This window comes from Hippocampus bargibanti, linkage group LG12 (assembly GCF_051943395.1).
Source record: "Hippocampus bargibanti isolate YZ-2025 linkage group LG12, ASM5194339v1, whole genome shotgun sequence".
Classification (NCBI taxonomy): domain Eukaryota; kingdom Metazoa; phylum Chordata; class Actinopteri; order Syngnathiformes; family Syngnathidae; genus Hippocampus; species Hippocampus bargibanti.
The window spans coordinates 12,269,955-12,289,535 of record NC_142745.1 but is presented as its reverse complement, the minus strand read 5'-3'; the positions used below and the strand labels follow the sequence as shown (position 1 = coordinate 12,289,535).

The window sequence follows — 19,581 nt, the reverse complement described above, 5'->3', positions numbered from 1 at the left end:
CTTGTTTATGGAGAGGCATGACCTACTTCCACTTTGTCTCTTTCTCTCTCTTGTCTTTCTCTTCCTCTCGTCTCCAATCGGTGAAAAATCTGCAGCGCTCGTCCCCGCTGAACAATTACAGGGCGGCTGGATTCAAATGGAGATGTTTGTAGAAAACAACATGTGTATAATTACGCTTTAATGAGCTCTTGTCAGGGCCGGTTGTTGCGCAATTAGATTGGTAATAGAATATTCCGGCTCAATCGGAGTGTGGCAGTGATGGAGAGAACATCAGATGTATCTGTCCTCCATGTCAGGGTATATTCTGTTGACACAACTGGATGCAACATTTAGAGTTTTAAAAACATGACGTAAGCATACTCTAATTGTTTTTAACACCATTATGTCATACCTGTCAACCTTTGTTAATAGTTGTCCTCATAAATGATTACAATTCCCGTATAAAAGTTGTAGTACGCCGTACATTTAAAATGCTAAATAAACACTAACACAACCGGAAATGCAGACACGTTACTGCGGATGCGCACGTTATGCTTTTTCAATTCAATTGGACCGTACGCAGCGATTAATAATATATATATATATATATATATATATATATATATATATATATATATATATATATATATATATATATATATATATATATATATATATATATATATATATATATATACGATTGAGAATTATGATTTTCAGTCAAAATTGTCTTTGTAACATCGGTTCACATCTGTTTATTGTTTTTTTCCTATAAAAGTTGTAGTCCACCATACATTATTTGATATGATACAAAAACTATCAAGCGTAAATGCAGAATGCTTACCGCGCATGCACACGTGATGCATTTTCACTTCAATTGGAGCGTACGCAGCGATAAAATATATATACATTATATATACGATTGAGGATTACGGATTTGAGCAAAAATGGCCTTTGTAAGATTGGTTCACATTTATTTATTTATGTATTTTTTTAGTACAAATTTAGTATCATTGAAATAATAAAAAAACATATAAAATACGGGGAAAACATATAAGTTGACAGGTATGTTATGTGCACAATCATTCATGGATGCGGTCAATCAAAGGTGCGTGTTATGCGGTGACGGACCGTCAATGCCTGCAAAGCCTTCTCTGCTGGCCTAAAACGCAGGCTGATATTTTTAGTCAAATGCAAAGCACCAATAAAAATGACTTAAAGTGTGCTCAAACTGCAACAAAATGAGCTACGAATTGCTAATTTTCAGAAAGTCCCGCCCCCATTTCGTGACGCCACGCCAGGACATAGGACAGAATCAAACCAATGGCTTCAAAGAGTTCAGATTTGGAGGAGATCCTTTCTTGCTACTCATCCAGTTATGAGTATGATTGAAATTAAATAAGTTCTTCTGTATCAATTTGAGCCATCTGGACTCCAATGTAGCGCCCAGAAAATACATAATATGGCGCCAAAGCTCCATTGGAAACGTACTGATTTGTCTACTGGGAATTTGGGTCAACTTCCGTCTGGTGTTACCGCAATTGCTGGTCTTGGTGCAACACACAACAATTCACCATCACATTATTTATGTGTTTTCCTTCTAATTTCTCCATCAACATGGATAAACACGATGTTTACAGACCAAACAAAGGACCCAAAATGCATTGTGTAACGCTTTCTCGGTCAGGGCGTCACGTCGTCATCAACTCGAAAACAAGACTTCTTGAGTCTTAAAATGTAAAATATAGCTATATCCGGTGGAATCTTTGTAAAATGCGATCAGTAGAAGTTATTTGAAGTCATTTTACAAATTATGGACACAACTTGTCCCGAGTTGTCGGTTGTCCTTGAAGCATTGAACCAATAACATTTCAGCCATCATTTGTTACCAGGGTCAGAAATTGACCCGGATGCCTTCACATCCAAGTGACAATGACAAAAACCCTGGCACTGGAGTGGACACATTTTTACACATGCATAGCAGTGAAAGTGTTAATATTGTTTTGTGAACAAAATGCCTGCGTTTGCATTTAGGGGTAGGGAAGAAAGTGGTTGTTTTAAATTGTAAGAACGAGAAGATGTCTTGAATGTGTGTTTGGGGAAAGCCTGCACCGGAGTCAAGGTTGCGCATGAATGAGGGAGGGGTTTTGGTGTGGCAGAGGGGGCATAGCTTATTATCAGCAATGCATGAGTGTTGTGTTCTTTATGGTAACAGCCGCACAATGGCGCGATTGTGCGAGCATGTGAAACCCTACACTGTGCTCGGCCCAGTGATGTGGGAAGGGGGGTATATGTTTAAATAACCAGAAATAGTCAACATGTTCATCAAAACAATGTGTCCATGCCTACTTCGATTCTCCAGATTGAATATCGCCTCCCCACCCCTTTTCTATGATTCTGTAACCTGACTCATTATGTCAAAGCATCGTTTGCTAGCTGTTGAAAGCCCCCCTCGGTGTGATGGACAAGACCATAAAGCCGGGCTATAAAGCTAAGACGAATGTTACATCTTAAAAACTGATAGAGGCAATTAAGTCCATCATAAGCAAGAGGGGCGGAGTGGGGGGGGGGGGCGTCTTCTCCGCGGAGTCGTTCACTCCACTTGCCTTCTTTTCATTTCTCCTCTCAGCTCACAGTTGACAGTCCAGTACAAATGGAGATTATTTATTGTTTGATTTCCTGTTTGCTTGCGTCCCTCACTTTCTGTCCCTCTCTCTCCTTCCTTTCTTATTTTTCCTACCTCTGCATGTCATGTGACACATTTCAAGCCCATTTCATGAACTGCCTTTTTGTTTACACATTTATGTTTTTACGAAGAGATAGAAATCTGAACCTTGTTGTTTATTTATTTATTTATTCATTTATTCTTTATTTTTATTTAATTATTTGCATATTTTTGCTTGTTTATTCATGTATTCATTTATTTATTTAATTATTTACCTATTTGTTCGATTGTTTTTTTATTTATTTAATTATTTATTTGTGTACTTATTCATTGATTTATTCATGTACTTATTCATTTATTTATTTAATTGTTTATGGCTTCATTTATTTATCTATGGATTTATTTATTTATTTAAATATTTATTTCTTTAAATATTTTTTATTTATTTGTGTATTTATATATTTGTGTGTGTATTTATTTATTTATTTATTTATTTATAGCTTTGTTTATTTCTTTGCATCTTTATTTAATTGCTTCTTTATTGGTTTATTGATTTGCTTATTTATTTATGGATCTATTAATTTATTTGTTTATTTATTTATTACTTTATATTTTGTGTGAGATAATTTATGTATTTTTTTGTCACACATAAAAAAAACGATTTTAAATAAATGATTTTTTTTTTTCAGTAGTTCAAGTCTTATTCAAATCGACCTTTTTTTTGTTTTGTTTTACCATACATACGTTTTACAATGTTGTCATGTGGACAAATTAGAGGTGTTCTGCTTTATTATTTAATACCGGTAGTTGTTATTTATTTATTTTTGTTTACCGAAAGAAGCAATTTTTTTTCATAATTTATATCAGCAGTACTGCCTTTTTTCACTCCCTCTGGTTTAAAATTAACGAAGACCATATTTCTCTGTGCTCCGTCGATCCTGTATGTGTGGATTTGGTGATGGGAAAAAAATAATAAATATCATGGAAAGTGTTATCTTCATCTGGCAGGGATCAGCGCTGTGTATTATTGGTCAGGTCCTATTACACAGACAGTGCGGTAGTGTTTGCAGAGAATATATCACGTTCAACATGCGCATGAGGCGCATATATACACACACACGCACACACGCACACGCACACACACACACACACACACACACACACACACACACACACACACACACACACACACACACACATGGAGGTGAAATGCAGCAGTGGATATATTCACAAAGGCAATCTATATCTCCTGTGCAGTGCACCATCCCCCATTACTCTCTGTGTTTGGTTATGCATGCATTTGTGTGTGTGTGTGTGTGTGTGTGTGTGTGTGTGTGTGTGTGTGTGTGTGTGTGTGTGTGTGTGTGTGTGTGTGTGTGTGTGTGTGTGTGTGTGTGAGAGAGAGAGAGAGAGAGAGAGAGTGTGTGTGCGCTTGTGCAGCCAGTCACTGTGAATGCTCTCATAACCGCAGCCCTGACGCAGGTATTTGGACTGCTGTCTCTTTGCATCATATTCAGAATCAGAATCAGAATCATCTTTGTCAAGTAATGGCGGTAGTACTTTGATGGGGGAGTTGAGGTACAGACGCCATTTTGGGCAAGAAATTACAGACGCTCCTCTACTTAAATACATTCGAGTTACCAACAACAGTACATACAAACATATGTAGTATTCTCTCCATTGTTCATATACATATTTTTATAGAGCGTATATTTTATTAAATGTTTATTTTTCAGTACAAACCAATACAGGTTACTTATATATTCCTTAAACATATTTATATAAGCCTTAAACACACGTTCCATACAAAATATAACACTGAATCAACTTACGAACAAATTCACCTTCTGAACGACCGTTCGGACCGTATTTCGTTCGTAAGTTGAGGAGTATCTATACTGAACAAGTCGCCGTTCAAATGACATATATTGCTTTCCTTCACCCTCAAACTCTGTGTTACTGACTTAACTTCAGCTCACCAATGTTAAAGTGAGATATGTAGTACAGGTAACATCCGACTTACGACTAGGTTCCGTTCCGACAGTTACGGTCGTAAGTCGACATGCATTCAAATTGCCCGACGCGAGGTTTATACGACAGAATAGTATACAATCTCAATCTGTTGTTTTTAATGAACATTTTCTATTGAATACTATTATATACCAAACTGCTTCCAGCTCAAATATAAATCTTATAACTTTTAGTGTTATTTTTATCATTTTATATTATATTATCTGCCAATCCATATACGCACGGCTTCCCACGCATATGGTCTGGCGGTCGTGGTCGTAAGTACGGGTGGTCGTAACTCGCACTGGTCTTAAATAGGATGTTACCTGTATTTTTTTTCATTGGATATTTTTTTGCATTCTGTGTAATCAACATTTTTGTCAGTGACTTTGCTACAACCTTGCTACATTTCTTCATATATATATATATATATATATATATATATATATATATATATATATATATATATATATATATATATATATATATATATATAAAAGCTCATTCATGTCTTCGTTATAAAAGTCTTCACTGGAGGATTTGACTTCCACCCATCCGTCTATGTATTCAGCCATCCGTTCATTTCTGCGTGTCTGTTTTCTTCCCTTCCATTGTGTTGAACGCTGTGATTGATGACCTCTAAGCCCAGGGAAGGCAAACACACAATGAAACGACGGGCTATGCCATTCACTCTTTGCCATGCGTCAACAGGTTCACAGCGACTATACTGTGGGACGACTGGAGAAAATATCAATGCGCAACAGTTTTGGGGAGATACTGTACATAGATCCCCCCTGTACTGTGGTTTCAATATTTGAGGTCACCCAGTAAGCAGTATGATTTATTCTTTTGTTGAGGAGTTTTATTGTTTGGGCTGCAAGTTAAAAACAATATTTTTTCCTCATTCACTGCCAGACGTGTAAAAATGTTTCCACTCCAGTGCCAGGGTTTTGGTCATTGTCACTTGGAATTCCAGGACCCCAAAAGACTGAGTTTTAGGACTACATAAACATTAACTCATTCACTGACATTCATAAATGTATTCTTCTGCTTCTTCTTTTCCTCTCGGCTTTTCCCTTCAGGGGTCGCGACAGCGAATCAATGTCCTCCATCTAACCCGGTTTTGTGCATCCTCTTTTTCACACCAGCTACCTTCATGTCCTCTTTGACATCCATAAACCTCCTCTTCGGTCTTCCTCTCGGTCCATTCATAAATGTATTCGGGAATTGAAAATATGACAGAGCACCATTCCCGTTTTTTTTTTTAAATTCATGTTTGGGTGCCGATAAAGCGCTGGTCAGACCTCTGGCAGTGTTTTTTTTTCTTTTCCACAAATGGGTAGCATTTCCCTTTTATCCATGTTAGCACTTTGGTCCCGCTTCACCTGTTGTTAAAGCGCTATATAAACCAATTTTTCACTTTAAAGTCAGAATTCTGACTTTATTCTCAGAATACTGAAAAAATAAGATTGGCAAAATTCTCACTTTCATCTCAGAATTCTAACTTTTTCTTCTTGTTCAGTGGCCCTAATCCACTTCTGATATAAAGAAAATAAATCTGGAGAAGTGGTTTTCTTCGCATATCTGCCTAAACTCATCAGCCCTACTTTTTGCGTCAACATAGCTCGACAGCTTTAAAACAAGATTCTTTTTTTATTCAAAAAATGATTCCACCAGTGTTTTGCGGTGAAGTCAAAGCCAACACGCTCGGCGATATAACAGTAGCAGCTGTATTTCATCTCAACCCCTCCAGGCCTTCACAGGCCTTGTGCTTTGTTTCCTTGTAAAAAAAAGTGTGACACCGACACACGGATGGACATGTGGTCCAATGTCTGCGTTGTGTTGCCGCGTCTGTCTTTCATGCTGGAGGCCTCTGGCGGCGACCTCGCCGCTAATCGCGCGATAGCCAAATAAACCGTTCCGTTGCCGCAGCCCACCCACTTCAATATTCACCCATTTGCTGTTTTTTTTTTTTCATTTCGCTCAGGGGTGTACACCTCTGTCTCCTTGGTAAGGTTGCTTATGTTTGATCGGGATCTGTGAATCAGAGGCATTGGCCTTTTCTCAACCACATGGCAAAGTACAAAAAAAATGTTTCAGGCTTGGTAGAGAGTTGGAAAAGGTTTCAGAGGGTCTTACGTGAGTGCATGGGAAAATAGTTGAAAAGCGGTGAAGTGATACAAGAATATATTATATTAAAAAGACAGATATTACAAGGATAACGTTGGAAATTTATGAGGAACATGAATGGTCACTTACAAGTATGTTTGCGTACATAAAATGAGTTTAATTTGAGGAATATTTATGTTACATCAACTAGCTATACTGCTATCGAGCTAGGTATCTCGCTAGCTAGCTATTTGCTATCTATTTGCTGTCTGGTTTCCTATCGGGGGCCATTTTGAATTTGGGGAGGCCATGAGGATGTTTCCTCTCCTTCAGATATTAGGTAAATTCTGGCTATCTAGCTAGCGATCTAGCTGGCTACCTAGCTAGCTATCTATTTGCTATCTATTAGCTAGCTAGTTATCTATCTAGCTATATATTTGCTATAAATGTGCTAGCTAGATAGCTATCTATTAGTTATCTATTAGCTAGCTAACTTTCTATCTGTTTGAGTTATTCCAGGTTGAGTGAATGCTGGTGCGTGGCTGCCGCTGCTCACCCACAGGAAGACTGATCCTGTGACTGGAAAGTCACCTTGAGAGTTTTGAAAAGCACTTATGAATGAAATGTATTATTATTATTTTCTATTAGCGATATGGCTATCTGGCGGGCTGGCTGGCTAGCTTTTAGCTATCTATTGGCTAGCCAGCTAGCATTTTATCTATTTGAGTTACTCCCGGGTTGAGTTATTATTATTATTATTATTATTATTATTATTATTATTATTATTATTCACTGCTATTCCAGAATTTATTCAGGAATTAAAATATGACGTGGAGCGACATTCGCGAATTTGTTCGTTTTTTTCTTGCTGGGTGGTGGTGCTGATAAAGCACTCGTCAGACCTCTAGCAATGTTTTTTCCTTTCCATGAGAGGGTAACATTTGCCTTTTGTACAGCCGCCCCCACTTTCAATGCATATAACTCTACAATCAAGTTAGAAATTAACTCTTTTGTGATGAAAGAAGAGAGTTGAAGGTTTCTTACGCTGCATTGAATGTTTATGTCGTCCTAAAACTCGGTATTCTGTGGGTCCTGCAATTTGAGTGAAAAATGACAAAAACTCTGGCACTGCACTGGACACATTTTTGCACATCACCTGGTAGTCAATGAGTTAAATGTTATCATTAAATGACATAAAATTACACGCCCCTCAAAAAAGTGTTTTTTTTTTTTCAGAAAAAAAAGATAAACTTGTACATTTAAGTTGAATACTTTATTTGAGCAAAAACGATCTTTTTTTTTACCATGTTGTGATATTAGATATTTTTTCCATAGTCATAACTGTAAAATAAACCATGTTTTTTTTTCAAGTGAAAAGCCGAAATGTTATAAAATACAATGACTACATGATTGATGGACAGTGATACCTCAGCTTACAAACTTAATTGGTTCCCAGAAATGTGTGTAAGGCGAAAAGTTAGTCTGCCAAACATTTATTTCCCATAAGAAACCATTAAAAATGAAAATAATCCGTTCCCATGTCCCCATAAAAACAAAAATTCTGCTAAATAAGCCTTAAAACTACACAAAATATACCTTATTTTATGTATAATAAATGTGCTATTGTATTGTAGTTAAAGAAATAAACTGCACTGTATAAAAAAGTCGTTTTATTTACCTTTGTGATGGTCGTTGATGCAGTTGCCTCTTGATGATATCCCTGCTAGCTGCTTTACGTTAATCCAAATCAACAGAGGTTTTTCAACCTCTTCTATTGCCTAAAACCGTTGCTTAGACACCACGGAAACACCCTTAGCCACACACAGCAATGGTCGACTTAGCATACTGGTACTGGAACGCTAAGTCACACCTTGTTTGTGGTTTTTCGATGATATCCTTCTTCTGCTCGACTGTAACTTTATTTTGTGTCCTCTTCGGCTGAACACTAGCCTGCGGTGGGGTCATTTTCGGTCCCATAATAGCAAAAGTACTCCACTTTTTAACAAACCACATCTGCACTCAAAGAAAGGGATTGTGGAAAACTAGTCCGCCAGCCACCATGGCGCTGTTCGACCGTGTTTGGTGTTCATCCGCCGAAAACTAGTCCGCCAGCCAGCGTGGCTCTGTGTGGTTTGGTTCGTCCGCAGAAAACTAGTTCGTATGCCAAGATTATATTCTTGTGAATTTAATGTTCGTAAGGCAAAAAGTTCATGGGCTAAAGCGTTCGTAAACTGAGGTATCACAGTACTATTGTTTTTTTGATAGCATGCTATTTAGGCTAGGAAGCTAGCCTACTGATGACCTTGTATTGAGTTGCTTTGTTCAGATTGAATAATTTCCATTATCATCTGACAAGTAAATGTGATGCAAAGATACAAAGGCAGTCAAAGCCACAAGCAATTCCATTTTTTTCATTTTTTATTTTTTTGGGACGATATGACTCAAACGAAATCCCCAATTTAATTTCCATGTTATCATTGGCCCTGTGATGGAAATGTTCCTTGAACAGCGAATGGTTTCATTCTGAGAGCGCCGTCAGTTGGCGTCTGGAACAATCATCACATTCTGTATTGGGTTTGAAAAAAAAAGAAGAAAATCACCTCCTTTGTTGCTCTCGAAAAACAACTTCACACGCCGTCCTTAATGCGCGCCCATGGAGCCGACGGTGTCTGTGAATGGCCTATTTTCACACCTGCGAATTGGCGCTTGATGGGCAATGCAGGAGAAGAAAAAAAGAGTAGCAGATAATTATACAGCGCCCAGCAAAAAGCAAAGTGGAGTCACCAAGGGCAGAATAACACACAATATCTACATTGAGGGGTCCAAAAAAGTGTGCCTGCTTCTCTGTGGTCACAAAACGGTCATTTGGGCTAAGTGGGCTGTAATTATGTTACAGTTGCGGATATAGTCGGGAATGGAAGCTGCGCAGGTTAGTCGTGTTTACCCACTGCTAAATTCAATTTAATAATCTCACGTCAATGTGGGAAATGATTTTTTTAATTTATTTATTTATTTTTTGGAACTGAGATCCTCTTATTCTTTTAGTTCCAAGTGGTTTAGCGGGGTATTAACACAGAAAAAAAATTGGCCAAGACCTGTCATGGAGAGATTCCACAAAAAAAAAGGAAATCCGTCAAATGCACCAAATTGGTGTTACATCATCCGTGCCGCCGTGTGGACCTGCTTTGAGCGAGTCTAAACACTCGCGTACTTTCTGTCATCAAGTTTCCAGATGCGTCCACTGGAACGCATTCCGAAACTCATTCACTGCCATTCCCGAATTTATTCGGGAATGAAAAATATGCATTTGTGTTTTGGTTTTTCTTGCAAGGGGGTGCAGATAAAGCGCTGGTCAGACTTCTGGCAATGTTTTTCCCTCCCATGAGGGGGAATCATTTGCCTTTTGTACAGCCGCCCCCACTTGCACCTTATATTACTCCAGAACCAAATAAGCAAAAAATGAACTTTTTTTGGGACAGCCGCCCTCATTTCAACGTCTTATAACTCCAGACCCATATAATTTCGGAATTTACTATTTCTTTCTGATGAAAGAAGAGAGTCTATGGTTTCTGATACTTCATTCACTGCCAAACGATGTGCAAAAAATGTGTGCACTCCAGTGCCAGGGTTTTTGTCATTGTCACTCGAATTCCAAGACGCACAGAAAAGTGAGTTATAGGACGACAGAAACATTCAATGCAGGGTAAGAAACCTTAGAATCTCTTCTTTCATCAGAAAATAAGTTAATTCCTAAATTATATGGGTCTGGAGTTATATGAGCTCGAAATGAGGGCGGCTGTCCAAAATACAATGCAATACATACCTATTGGTTTATATAGCGCTTTAACAACAGCTGAAGACGGGAGGACAAAGCGCTAACATGGAAAAAGGGGAAATGCTGTCCCATTGTGGAAGGAAAGAGTTAATTCTTAAATTATATGGATCTCAAGTTATATTAACGTGAGAATCATGCCAACCTTATTTATTTATTTATTTATTTATTTATTTATTTATTTATTTATTTATTTATTTATTCAGTGGCCCTTATTCTCCTCAGTATCTTCCGTAACTCACTATTACAATTTAAGATCTGATTATTTTTTCCAAAGCAAAACAAAACAAAAAAATCTGTAGTATCACAAGTTTAATTGTTCTGTGGTGTGATTTAGTATTTTTCAGACTCAAGATCAGGGCTGTCAAACTCTGGTCCTCGAGGGCTGTAGTCCTACATGTTTTCTAAGTCTCTTGCAACAGGTGTGTTACAACAGGGAGACTTCGGTCCTCGAGGTCCTCAGTCCTACATGTTTTCGGAGTTTGACACCCCTGTTCAAGACTGAATATGTTTTTTTTAAAGAAAAATACCCATAAACAAAATGAGATTTTTTTTGTTGAACAAAATCATCAAAATCTAAAAATGTACAGACACATTTATTTATTCTGACTTTATTCTCGGAATTATGAGTTTAAAGTCAAAATTCTGATTTCAAAGTTAGAATTAGTGGCCCTAATAATCATTTAGTATTTTTCGGACTCCATTTTTTTTCAAGAAAAATCCCCCCTAAAAAAATAATGTTTTTGTTGAACAAAATCATCAAAATCTTAAAATATACAGACATTTTCTTTCTCTAGAAATGTTATGTGAAAAATATGTGGGGGGTGGTGGGTGGAGGATGTTCTGTGTACTCAAAAGTAACTTCAAATCTTTTATTTTGAAATGAACCTGCAGTGCTAAAACACTGCTGAATGAGTGAAATCGGATTTGACAGTTTATCATTCTGTTACGTCTTTGTCACTTTGTAAGAAGCGCACTAACACGTGTGTACACACACACTTACACACACACAGTTGGGAGTTTGAGGCACACTGAGGGGAAAAGTGTGAGTTACACAAGCTTTGACAAGGCCTAATTACGCGTGTCTCTAATGAACTGTAATTACTGCCACACAGCAGAGCGCCGAGGTCCGTAAGCCAACGACTTGTAGTCATTAAGCTGCTGTGTCGCTACCGTTTCTCCGCCGACAGACTGGGGAGCTGTTTGCCTTTCGCTCCCTTGTTGAATTGCCTCGGCATCCCGCTTGTCTAATTGTTTCCTCCTGTCTTCACAGTTTGATGGTGACAACATGTACATGAATGAAAACAGCCATGAATTCCTCCCGCCTGGCCAGGTGAGTTTTTTTTGTCACCTACTCGTCGTCGGGTTCAACTTTGAGAACAATCGCATGTAATTGTCACGGTGTGCAAGGTGGTGATGGTGGTTGCGGATCCCAAAAAGCAGGCAGGAGGGAGCAGGACGTTGTGTTTGACAAATTGTATTAAAATAAAGTCAGCAGGAACGAAATCTAAAACATTCAAATCATCTGAACAGAAAAAAGACAAAGTATCAAAAGAAAACCAAGATTAAAAGTCCGCCAAGGTGAAACAAACACATGCACAGCATACAATGCATACAATTGCATACAACAGCATACATCATACAACAAACATTCAACAATGACCCGACAGCGGATGTTCGTGCCGGGAGTCCTTTTGAGTGTCACTGATTGTAACGACCACCTGCCTCAGTCAGACCTGCTGCCTCAGACAGGGCTGACAGCGCTACCCATTTGGTCGCCAATCCGAACGTGGCAGTCCACCACTGATCAGGACGACCAGCATCTATGCAGGTGCAGGCGGGGCCGACAGCGCCACCCGTTGGTCGCCAACTAGATCATGACAGTAATGAGGTAGAAAGTCGAAGTGATCCATCTTTACAAAGGGACTAAAATATTTGCATTTACACACTATGCATTCTGGCTACTTTGTTTGCTCAGAAAACTTCGTGTTGATGGTGAAATTAGAAGGAAAACATGAATAACGCGATGGTGAATCGTTGCGTGTTGCACCAAGACTACTATTTGATAGTAGTTGACTTCTTTAATCGATTGCAAACATGAACAAGGGGGCGGGACCTTCTGAAACTCGCCATTTCCGGGGTCATTTTGAAGTAGTTTTGGGACACTTTAAATTATTTTTATTGGTGTTTTGCATTTGACTAAAAATATCAGCCTGCATGTTTTGGGTATTTTAGATGCTATAAAATGTTTTTCTGATGTCAGTTAGGAAACAAAAAAATGGTGTCGGTTCTCCTTTAATGGACCAAAAGCATAAATCTGACCAGCAACCTTGCTGCTAACTCTGACTTTCACATGCACTTCATGTGAATGGTTGAGTCGTCACGAAGCTCGGCTTTGCTTTTGAGTGATTCGGGCCTTATTGCAATGGCAGTTAAAAAGGGGGGAAGGGAGCGGTGGAGGAGGACGTTTTATGTGCATGGCAACCCCGCCTGGATAGAATCTCTACACAGCACAGCTGGTCCCGAAGAACTGGCTGAGCATATGGTTGTGTTTGGACAGGAAGATTTGTCGGAGTTTGGGAAATAAGCCCATCTGACATCCATGGGGGACTTGGGAATTTGTCTCTGTCAATTGTAATTACCCAACGACTCACAGACTACATTCATTTTACATTTCTGTTGAATTCACCGTACTGCTTTTTGTGTGTGTGTGGTGATTAATTTCTTAATGTTCTGCTTTATTAAAAACGTGGCCCAAAGCCCGGAATCAGACAAGCGAGTTAATTAGGTGGCTTTTATTTTTTCGTTTTCTTTCCATTTGATTTATAAAGTCAATTTAGAGATCGCTGGTAATAAATAGACGGAGTGATTTTTAACGTTAGCTGACCCCCCCCCCCCCCCCTTTAGAACTCTTTAGATCCACAGCTTTTTATTATCCATTTGGAATTTGGCTTCTTCCATCACTTGCCACTGAGTGATTACAAGATGTGCTGATTTGCACTCGTTTTTTGCCATCTTCCTGGCGAGCGGATAAAAGCCTTGCAAATGTGACGTACGTGATTGACAGGACCCGGAAAAGTGTGTATGTGGCGGGGCTTTCACCGAGCGACTCAAATAGCGTGAAACCGTCTATTCATATTCTCTGTTTACTCTGAATGACTTCATATTTGACCACGTGCCTTGCTCTGTTTGATGTTTCGCCAAGTTGGAGCCTTCTCCTTCCAGCTGACAACAGGAATCGGAAAGGCCTTTCTCAATGGCAAATTGTGAACAATCATGACGTGTAACCCACTTGCTCGCTGTGCGGATATGTTTGCTCATGTGTGATGTCAAGTCAAGTTCGGGCTTCCATGCTATTTAGGCAACTATGCTAGCTAATACCATTAATAAGCTTCATGTGAAGGCATTTTTTTTTATATCAGCAGTCGGGTCTTAGTTTGATTCACCCTGTCGGGTTCGTCTCATCTTGTCATGTTTTAACTCCTGGTTTAGTTTGCTACTTTGGACCTTTCTGTTATGATGACTTTTGAGATTTTATTCCTACTAACGTATTTAATATAACTTGTCAATTACACCTTGCTCTTCCTGCTTGTATTTTTGGAGTCCAGTCACCACCTTGCAACCGTGACAGTCACTGCTGTACAGCACATGAAGACTACTTAGCTTTCGGCTTTGAAATGCTATCCTAGCTAATTCGATGAAAAGGTTTATTTGTCACGGTTTGCGAGGTGGTGATGGCAGGTGCGGATCCCAAAAAGCAGGCAGGAGGCAGCAGGAGGTTGTGTTTGACAAATTGTATTAAATTAAAGTCAGCAGGAACAAAATGTAAAACATCAAAATCATCTGAATGGAAAAAATACAAAGTATCAAAAGAAAACCAAGATTAAAAGTTCGCCAAGATTAAACAAACACATGCACTGCACACAATGCATACAATTGCATCCAACAGCATACAATGTGTTCAACAGCATTCAATGACATTTTACAATTACCCGACACCGAATGGTCGTGCCAGGTGTCCTTTTGAGTGTGACTGATTGGAAACGACCGGCACCTGTGCAGGTGCAGGTGGGGCCGACAGCGCCACCCGTTGGTCGCCAACCAGATCATGACATTATTCAGCCGTCATCTGTACTTCTTTGAAGGTGTCGGACGTTTCGCTTCTCCTCTAAGAGGCTTCGTTAGCGAACTAAAGTGTTGCTGCTTCCAGAAGTACACATCATGGCTATAGAAACCTTTTCATGAATGGGCCACTCCTGTACGACCGCGAGCTTACATAGACGTATCCTAGCTAAACCATGAACGTCTCGTGTGCTTTTGTTTGAGGAGAAGCTACACAGGTAATGCTAACCATTCTTTTCCGTCAGAAATAAAACCCAAAATAGTTTGAACATTGCTGGTCAAGCTAATAACCTGGTGCTAGTGCGAACTTGGCTAATAAACGCTATCTTGATTCGCAGTTCAACAGCTATTAACCAGTCAATGACTGGGTTCTGGTCACTATTGTACAGTTCTTGGTGTCCACAGGCCCAATGATTATATGGCACCGCATTGTTTATTTCATCCAGCGTCACTACCAACCAAATCATGGGTGGAAAAACTTGATGCGCGGGAAGTAGGATGTCGATTAGCTTCACTGTTATGTTACACAATGGCAAACCTCAGAAGTGCTGTTCTCACACAAATATTTTTGGAAATTGGCAAATCCCAAAAGATTAACTTTACTGTGCAATTTCACACTCGATTTGTGGGAGGGCACTCCAGAGAGCCAGTTATTTGTTAACAGCTATTGTTAACAGTTATAAAAAATACATAGTATACCCCCTTTGGCTTTTATTGTCTCTGCTCATTTGTTGGTTCAATTGCAAACTTTTTTTAATGCATATAGTACCTGTTTGTAAAACAGGTCCATGCTATGGAAATCAGCGTTCTTTCGTTGTTACTGCCGAGTTGAGTGACCGCTGGCACGTGTGGCAGCCGCTGCTCACCCGCAGAAATGTCCCGTGACTGTAAAGTGTCCTTGAGAGTTTTGAAAGGCTCTTATAAATGAAATGTATTATTATTATTATCATTATTATCATTATTATTAGTAGTAGTAGTAGTAGTAGTAGTAGTAGTAGTAGTATATAGCTACCAAGCTGGATATCGAGCTGGCTGTCTAGCTGGCTGGCTATCTAGCTAGCTACCTAGCTGGCTATCTAGCTGGCTATCTATTTGCTATCTATTAGTGATATTTTTGCTATTTATTAGCTATCTGGCTGGCTAGCTAGCCATCTAGCTGGCTATCTATTACTACTTATATAGCTATCTGGCTGGCTGGCTAGCTGTCTAACTGGCTGTCAATTAGCTATATATTGGCTTTCTATTAGCTAGCTAGCTTTCTATCTATTTGAGTCACTTCTGGGTTGAGTGAACGGTGGCGCGTGTGGCTGCTGCTGCTCACCCGCAGAAAAAATAACCTGTGACTGTAAAGTGTCCTTGGGAGTTTTGAAAGGCGCTTATCAATGAAATATATTATTATTATTATTATTATATGAAATGAGGCATATGAAATGGGGATATTTAGATAAATGTGTTTGATTCTCGAGAAAAAAACACCACTGCATACACATTTTGCCCCACACGCAACTGCTTTAAAAAAAGCAACATAAACCAAAATCGTAGCGCCTCAAGCTTGCTCTTCTGTGTTCCCTGCGTTATCTCCTTCTAGTTCTCTGACTCTCCCTCATTTGCTCTTTTTCTTCACTAGTTCTTCTCTTCTTCCATCACACCTCATTGCATTGAAATGCATTTGGGTCAGCAGCACGGTGTGTGTGCGCACTGTGTAGAAAGCGTTAATGTGAATATGCGCTTTCTACACACGATGTTCAAAGCGGCACCCTGCTGCGCCAATCTGGCCACGCCCTTCTTTTGTTGTTCACTATTTCTATCTACATTGACAATTTATTGTACTGTACTTTGAAAAGAAGTGTGGGAAGAATTCATTTATTTGTTTGATGTGGCAGCTCGGTGAAGAACCAAACAAAAAAAAAACGAGTGGATGGAGTGAACCTGTAGGTTGTCTTAGTGGTGGGCTGTCAGGGCCTGCAACGCCTTCTCCGCTGGCTGAAAAATATCAGAATCACAGACTAATGTCAATTATATTTTGTCCATTAATTCTTATTAAATAATTCCCAAATGCCTTTCCGCGTACTTCCATTGCTTTTCCTCTGCTGTGCTGCTTCCTTATGTGTGTTTTCATATTTAAGCATTTCAGCTATCATTTGTTACCAGGGTCCAAAATCTACCTGGACGCCTTCACAATCAGTTCTGCAGGCCTTGGATCATCAAATAAGTGTCGATGAAACTGTTGCTTTAACCAATCAGAGTTCGAGTTGGCAAACCAAGGCCTGCTGGATGGCGCTGGCAACATCAGAGTTTTCTCAAATTATGATTGGCTAGTCACATGATTGGCCAATTACTAGCCAATCATAGTATCTCTAGCTACTAGTGATAAGCGCATACTGGACAGAGCTAGCACACTGTATCTGTAGCAAATACATTTTTCTGGTGATTTAAGCGGTTGATCTACCCAAAATGGCTGAAGGAGGAGAAAATAGATGGATATTATTACAGTTGGACTGTTAAGGTCAAAAAGTTCCGAAGCTGGCAAAAATTGCAAGTAATATTGCAATTTTATGAGGTTATCGTGAATCCACACGTTCATAGTAAAAATTGAAACAGTTTAATGGCAGTATTTCTTCAGTTTCTTCAAGTCAACGACACCCTCTAGTGGACATGTAGTCATATCACACCACACTCGTAGCTGTGGAGTGGTGATTAAGACGTAGAACTACTGAAGGCCTCAGAGTGACGTGCATGGTCCACCACTGGATTGTTGGTACATCATCCAAGTATGTATTCTGTGTAGGGGATTTTCTCAAATTCATTCCCTCTCCAGAACAAGAAGTGACACAGATTCATGGATCCTGTCTGTTGTCTTCCCCTTGTGACTATTCATTGTGTCCGGAAATGCAGGAAAAACTTCATAGTCGACGGTTTAATCTGGGGAATGAATTTGGAGTGTCCCCTTGCCCGTTCTTGCGAGACCTTCAACTGAAGTGGGATTTTCACTCTTTGATTGTGAGCAGAACATCAGGCGCTTTCAATGCTTTCGTTCTCCTGGCATGGCGGGAAAGAACTGGAAAAGAAACTTCATCAGCATTTTACCTTGACGATTGTTTGCTTTGATGTCTTCCTCCGTGACTTTTGAATCCGTTTTACAAGACCACCGTTTGAGAGGAATATGTCATCAATGGTGGGATAGGGGGGAGGGGGATGTGCAAACGGAAAGGAGGGAGCTGAGTGAGTCGGATGAACTGCACAGGGGGGAATAATTCCGCTAATGGAGTGACTGTTTTGGATATTCAGCTGAAGTAGAAATCGGAGATTATGATCATGCAATTAGTGTAACAAGATTTTATTGATTGCCTGCCGCTATACCATCTTTTCACCCCCCCCCCCAAAAAAAAAAGAAATAAAATGTGAGTTTAGCATGCACTACATGTGGCGTGTTTAGCACAGCCTCAGCAGCCGGGAGTTAGCATCCGACTGGCTGCATCAAAGCTGAGTACATTATGGATTGCCGAGTTGAAAGGACTGCATTTGCATATTTCTTTCACTTTTAAGTAAATGCGTTGCCCTCCAAGTGTAACACAGGTAAAAAAAAAGAAACATCTGGTTTTGAATGATTACATTTATGTTTTTAGTGGGCTCGTTTTCTCTGGCTTGTCTTTAATTACTGCCACAGTAAGCAGATGTGGCAACTCACAGTGACGCTTTCATGTGTATTAAAAGAGCCGGAAAGAAATCATTTTGATCCCAAGCAATTTATTGCACTCGTTTAGAACAGCATGCAGTGGATGACTGCGGGGAGGGGGGGGGGCTTGGGGGGTCATTGCGAATATCAAATTTCCACAAGTAACTGACTGACACTCCATAAACGTACCATAAAAAGATGATCCCGAAACACTTGAATCCTGTTTCTCTTCCCAACTTCTTCAAGCATGCGTTCAAAAGTATCATGCAATGAACAGCTCATAGATAAATGCACAAACATCCAAAATGTATGTGCAGTTTACGGCTGACAATAAAACATTGAACAAAATCAATTCTCAAACGTCAAAACGGAATATGCCAGTCTCTCAATCACTGCCATTCATGAATTTATTCAGGAATTGAAAATATGACGTAGAGCGCCATTCCCGAATTTGTTCGGGTTTTGTTTTTCTTGTTTGGGTGCCGATAAAGCGCTTTCATGGCCTCTGGGGGGCTGCATTTCCTTTTTTTCTCCATGTTAGCACTTTTTCCAGCATCAGCTGTTGGTAAAGCGCTATATGAACCAATATGTATGTATTGCATTGTATTTTGGACAGCCACACTCATTTCAAGCTCATATAACTCCAGACCCACGTAAGGTTTCTTTTCCTGCATTGAATGTTTATGCTAATGTCTCTTAGCTATCGAGCTGTCTAGCTAGCTATCTATTAGCTATCTAGCTGGCTAGCTAACTAACTATTAGTTATCTAGCTGCCTAGCTGTCTAGCTGTCAAATAATAATAAGAAGAAGAATGATAATGAGAAGAATACATTACATTTTAAGTGCCTTTCAAAGCTCTCAAGGACACTTTAAAGTCACTATAATAAATAACATATAATCACAAATACAAGCAATAAATAAAATACAATTATAAATAGAAACAAAACAGAGAGTCGAGCTAGCTATCTATTCGCTATCTAGCTAGCTAGCCAGATATTAGCTATTTATTAGCTATCTAGCTGGCTAGGTAGCTATCTATTCACTATCTAGCTGGCTAGCCAGATATTAGCTATTTATTAGCGATCTGTTATTCATCTAGCTGGCTCGCTAGCTAACTATCTATTAGCTATCTAGCTGGCTAGCTGGATAGCTTCTGTGTAAGCTCTCAGTCGTACAGGAGTGGTCCAT

General features: G+C 39.4%; 1 protein-coding gene across 4 annotated transcripts in view; it reads left to right on the top strand.

The window, feature by feature from the left end:
- The window catches only part of tox2 (TOX high mobility group box family member 2), a 118,738-nt gene that overhangs the window by 33,171 nt on the left and 65,986 nt on the right, over nt 1-19,581 (top strand). For all 4 annotated transcript variants that reach the window (XM_089010917.1, XM_089010920.1, XM_089010916.1 and 1 more), the window contains exon 3: nt 11,869-11,928. In XM_089010917.1, the coding sequence (XP_088867043.1) occupies nt 11,869-11,928 (60 nt within the window). The remainder of the gene's footprint in view (nt 1-11,868; nt 11,929-19,581) is intronic.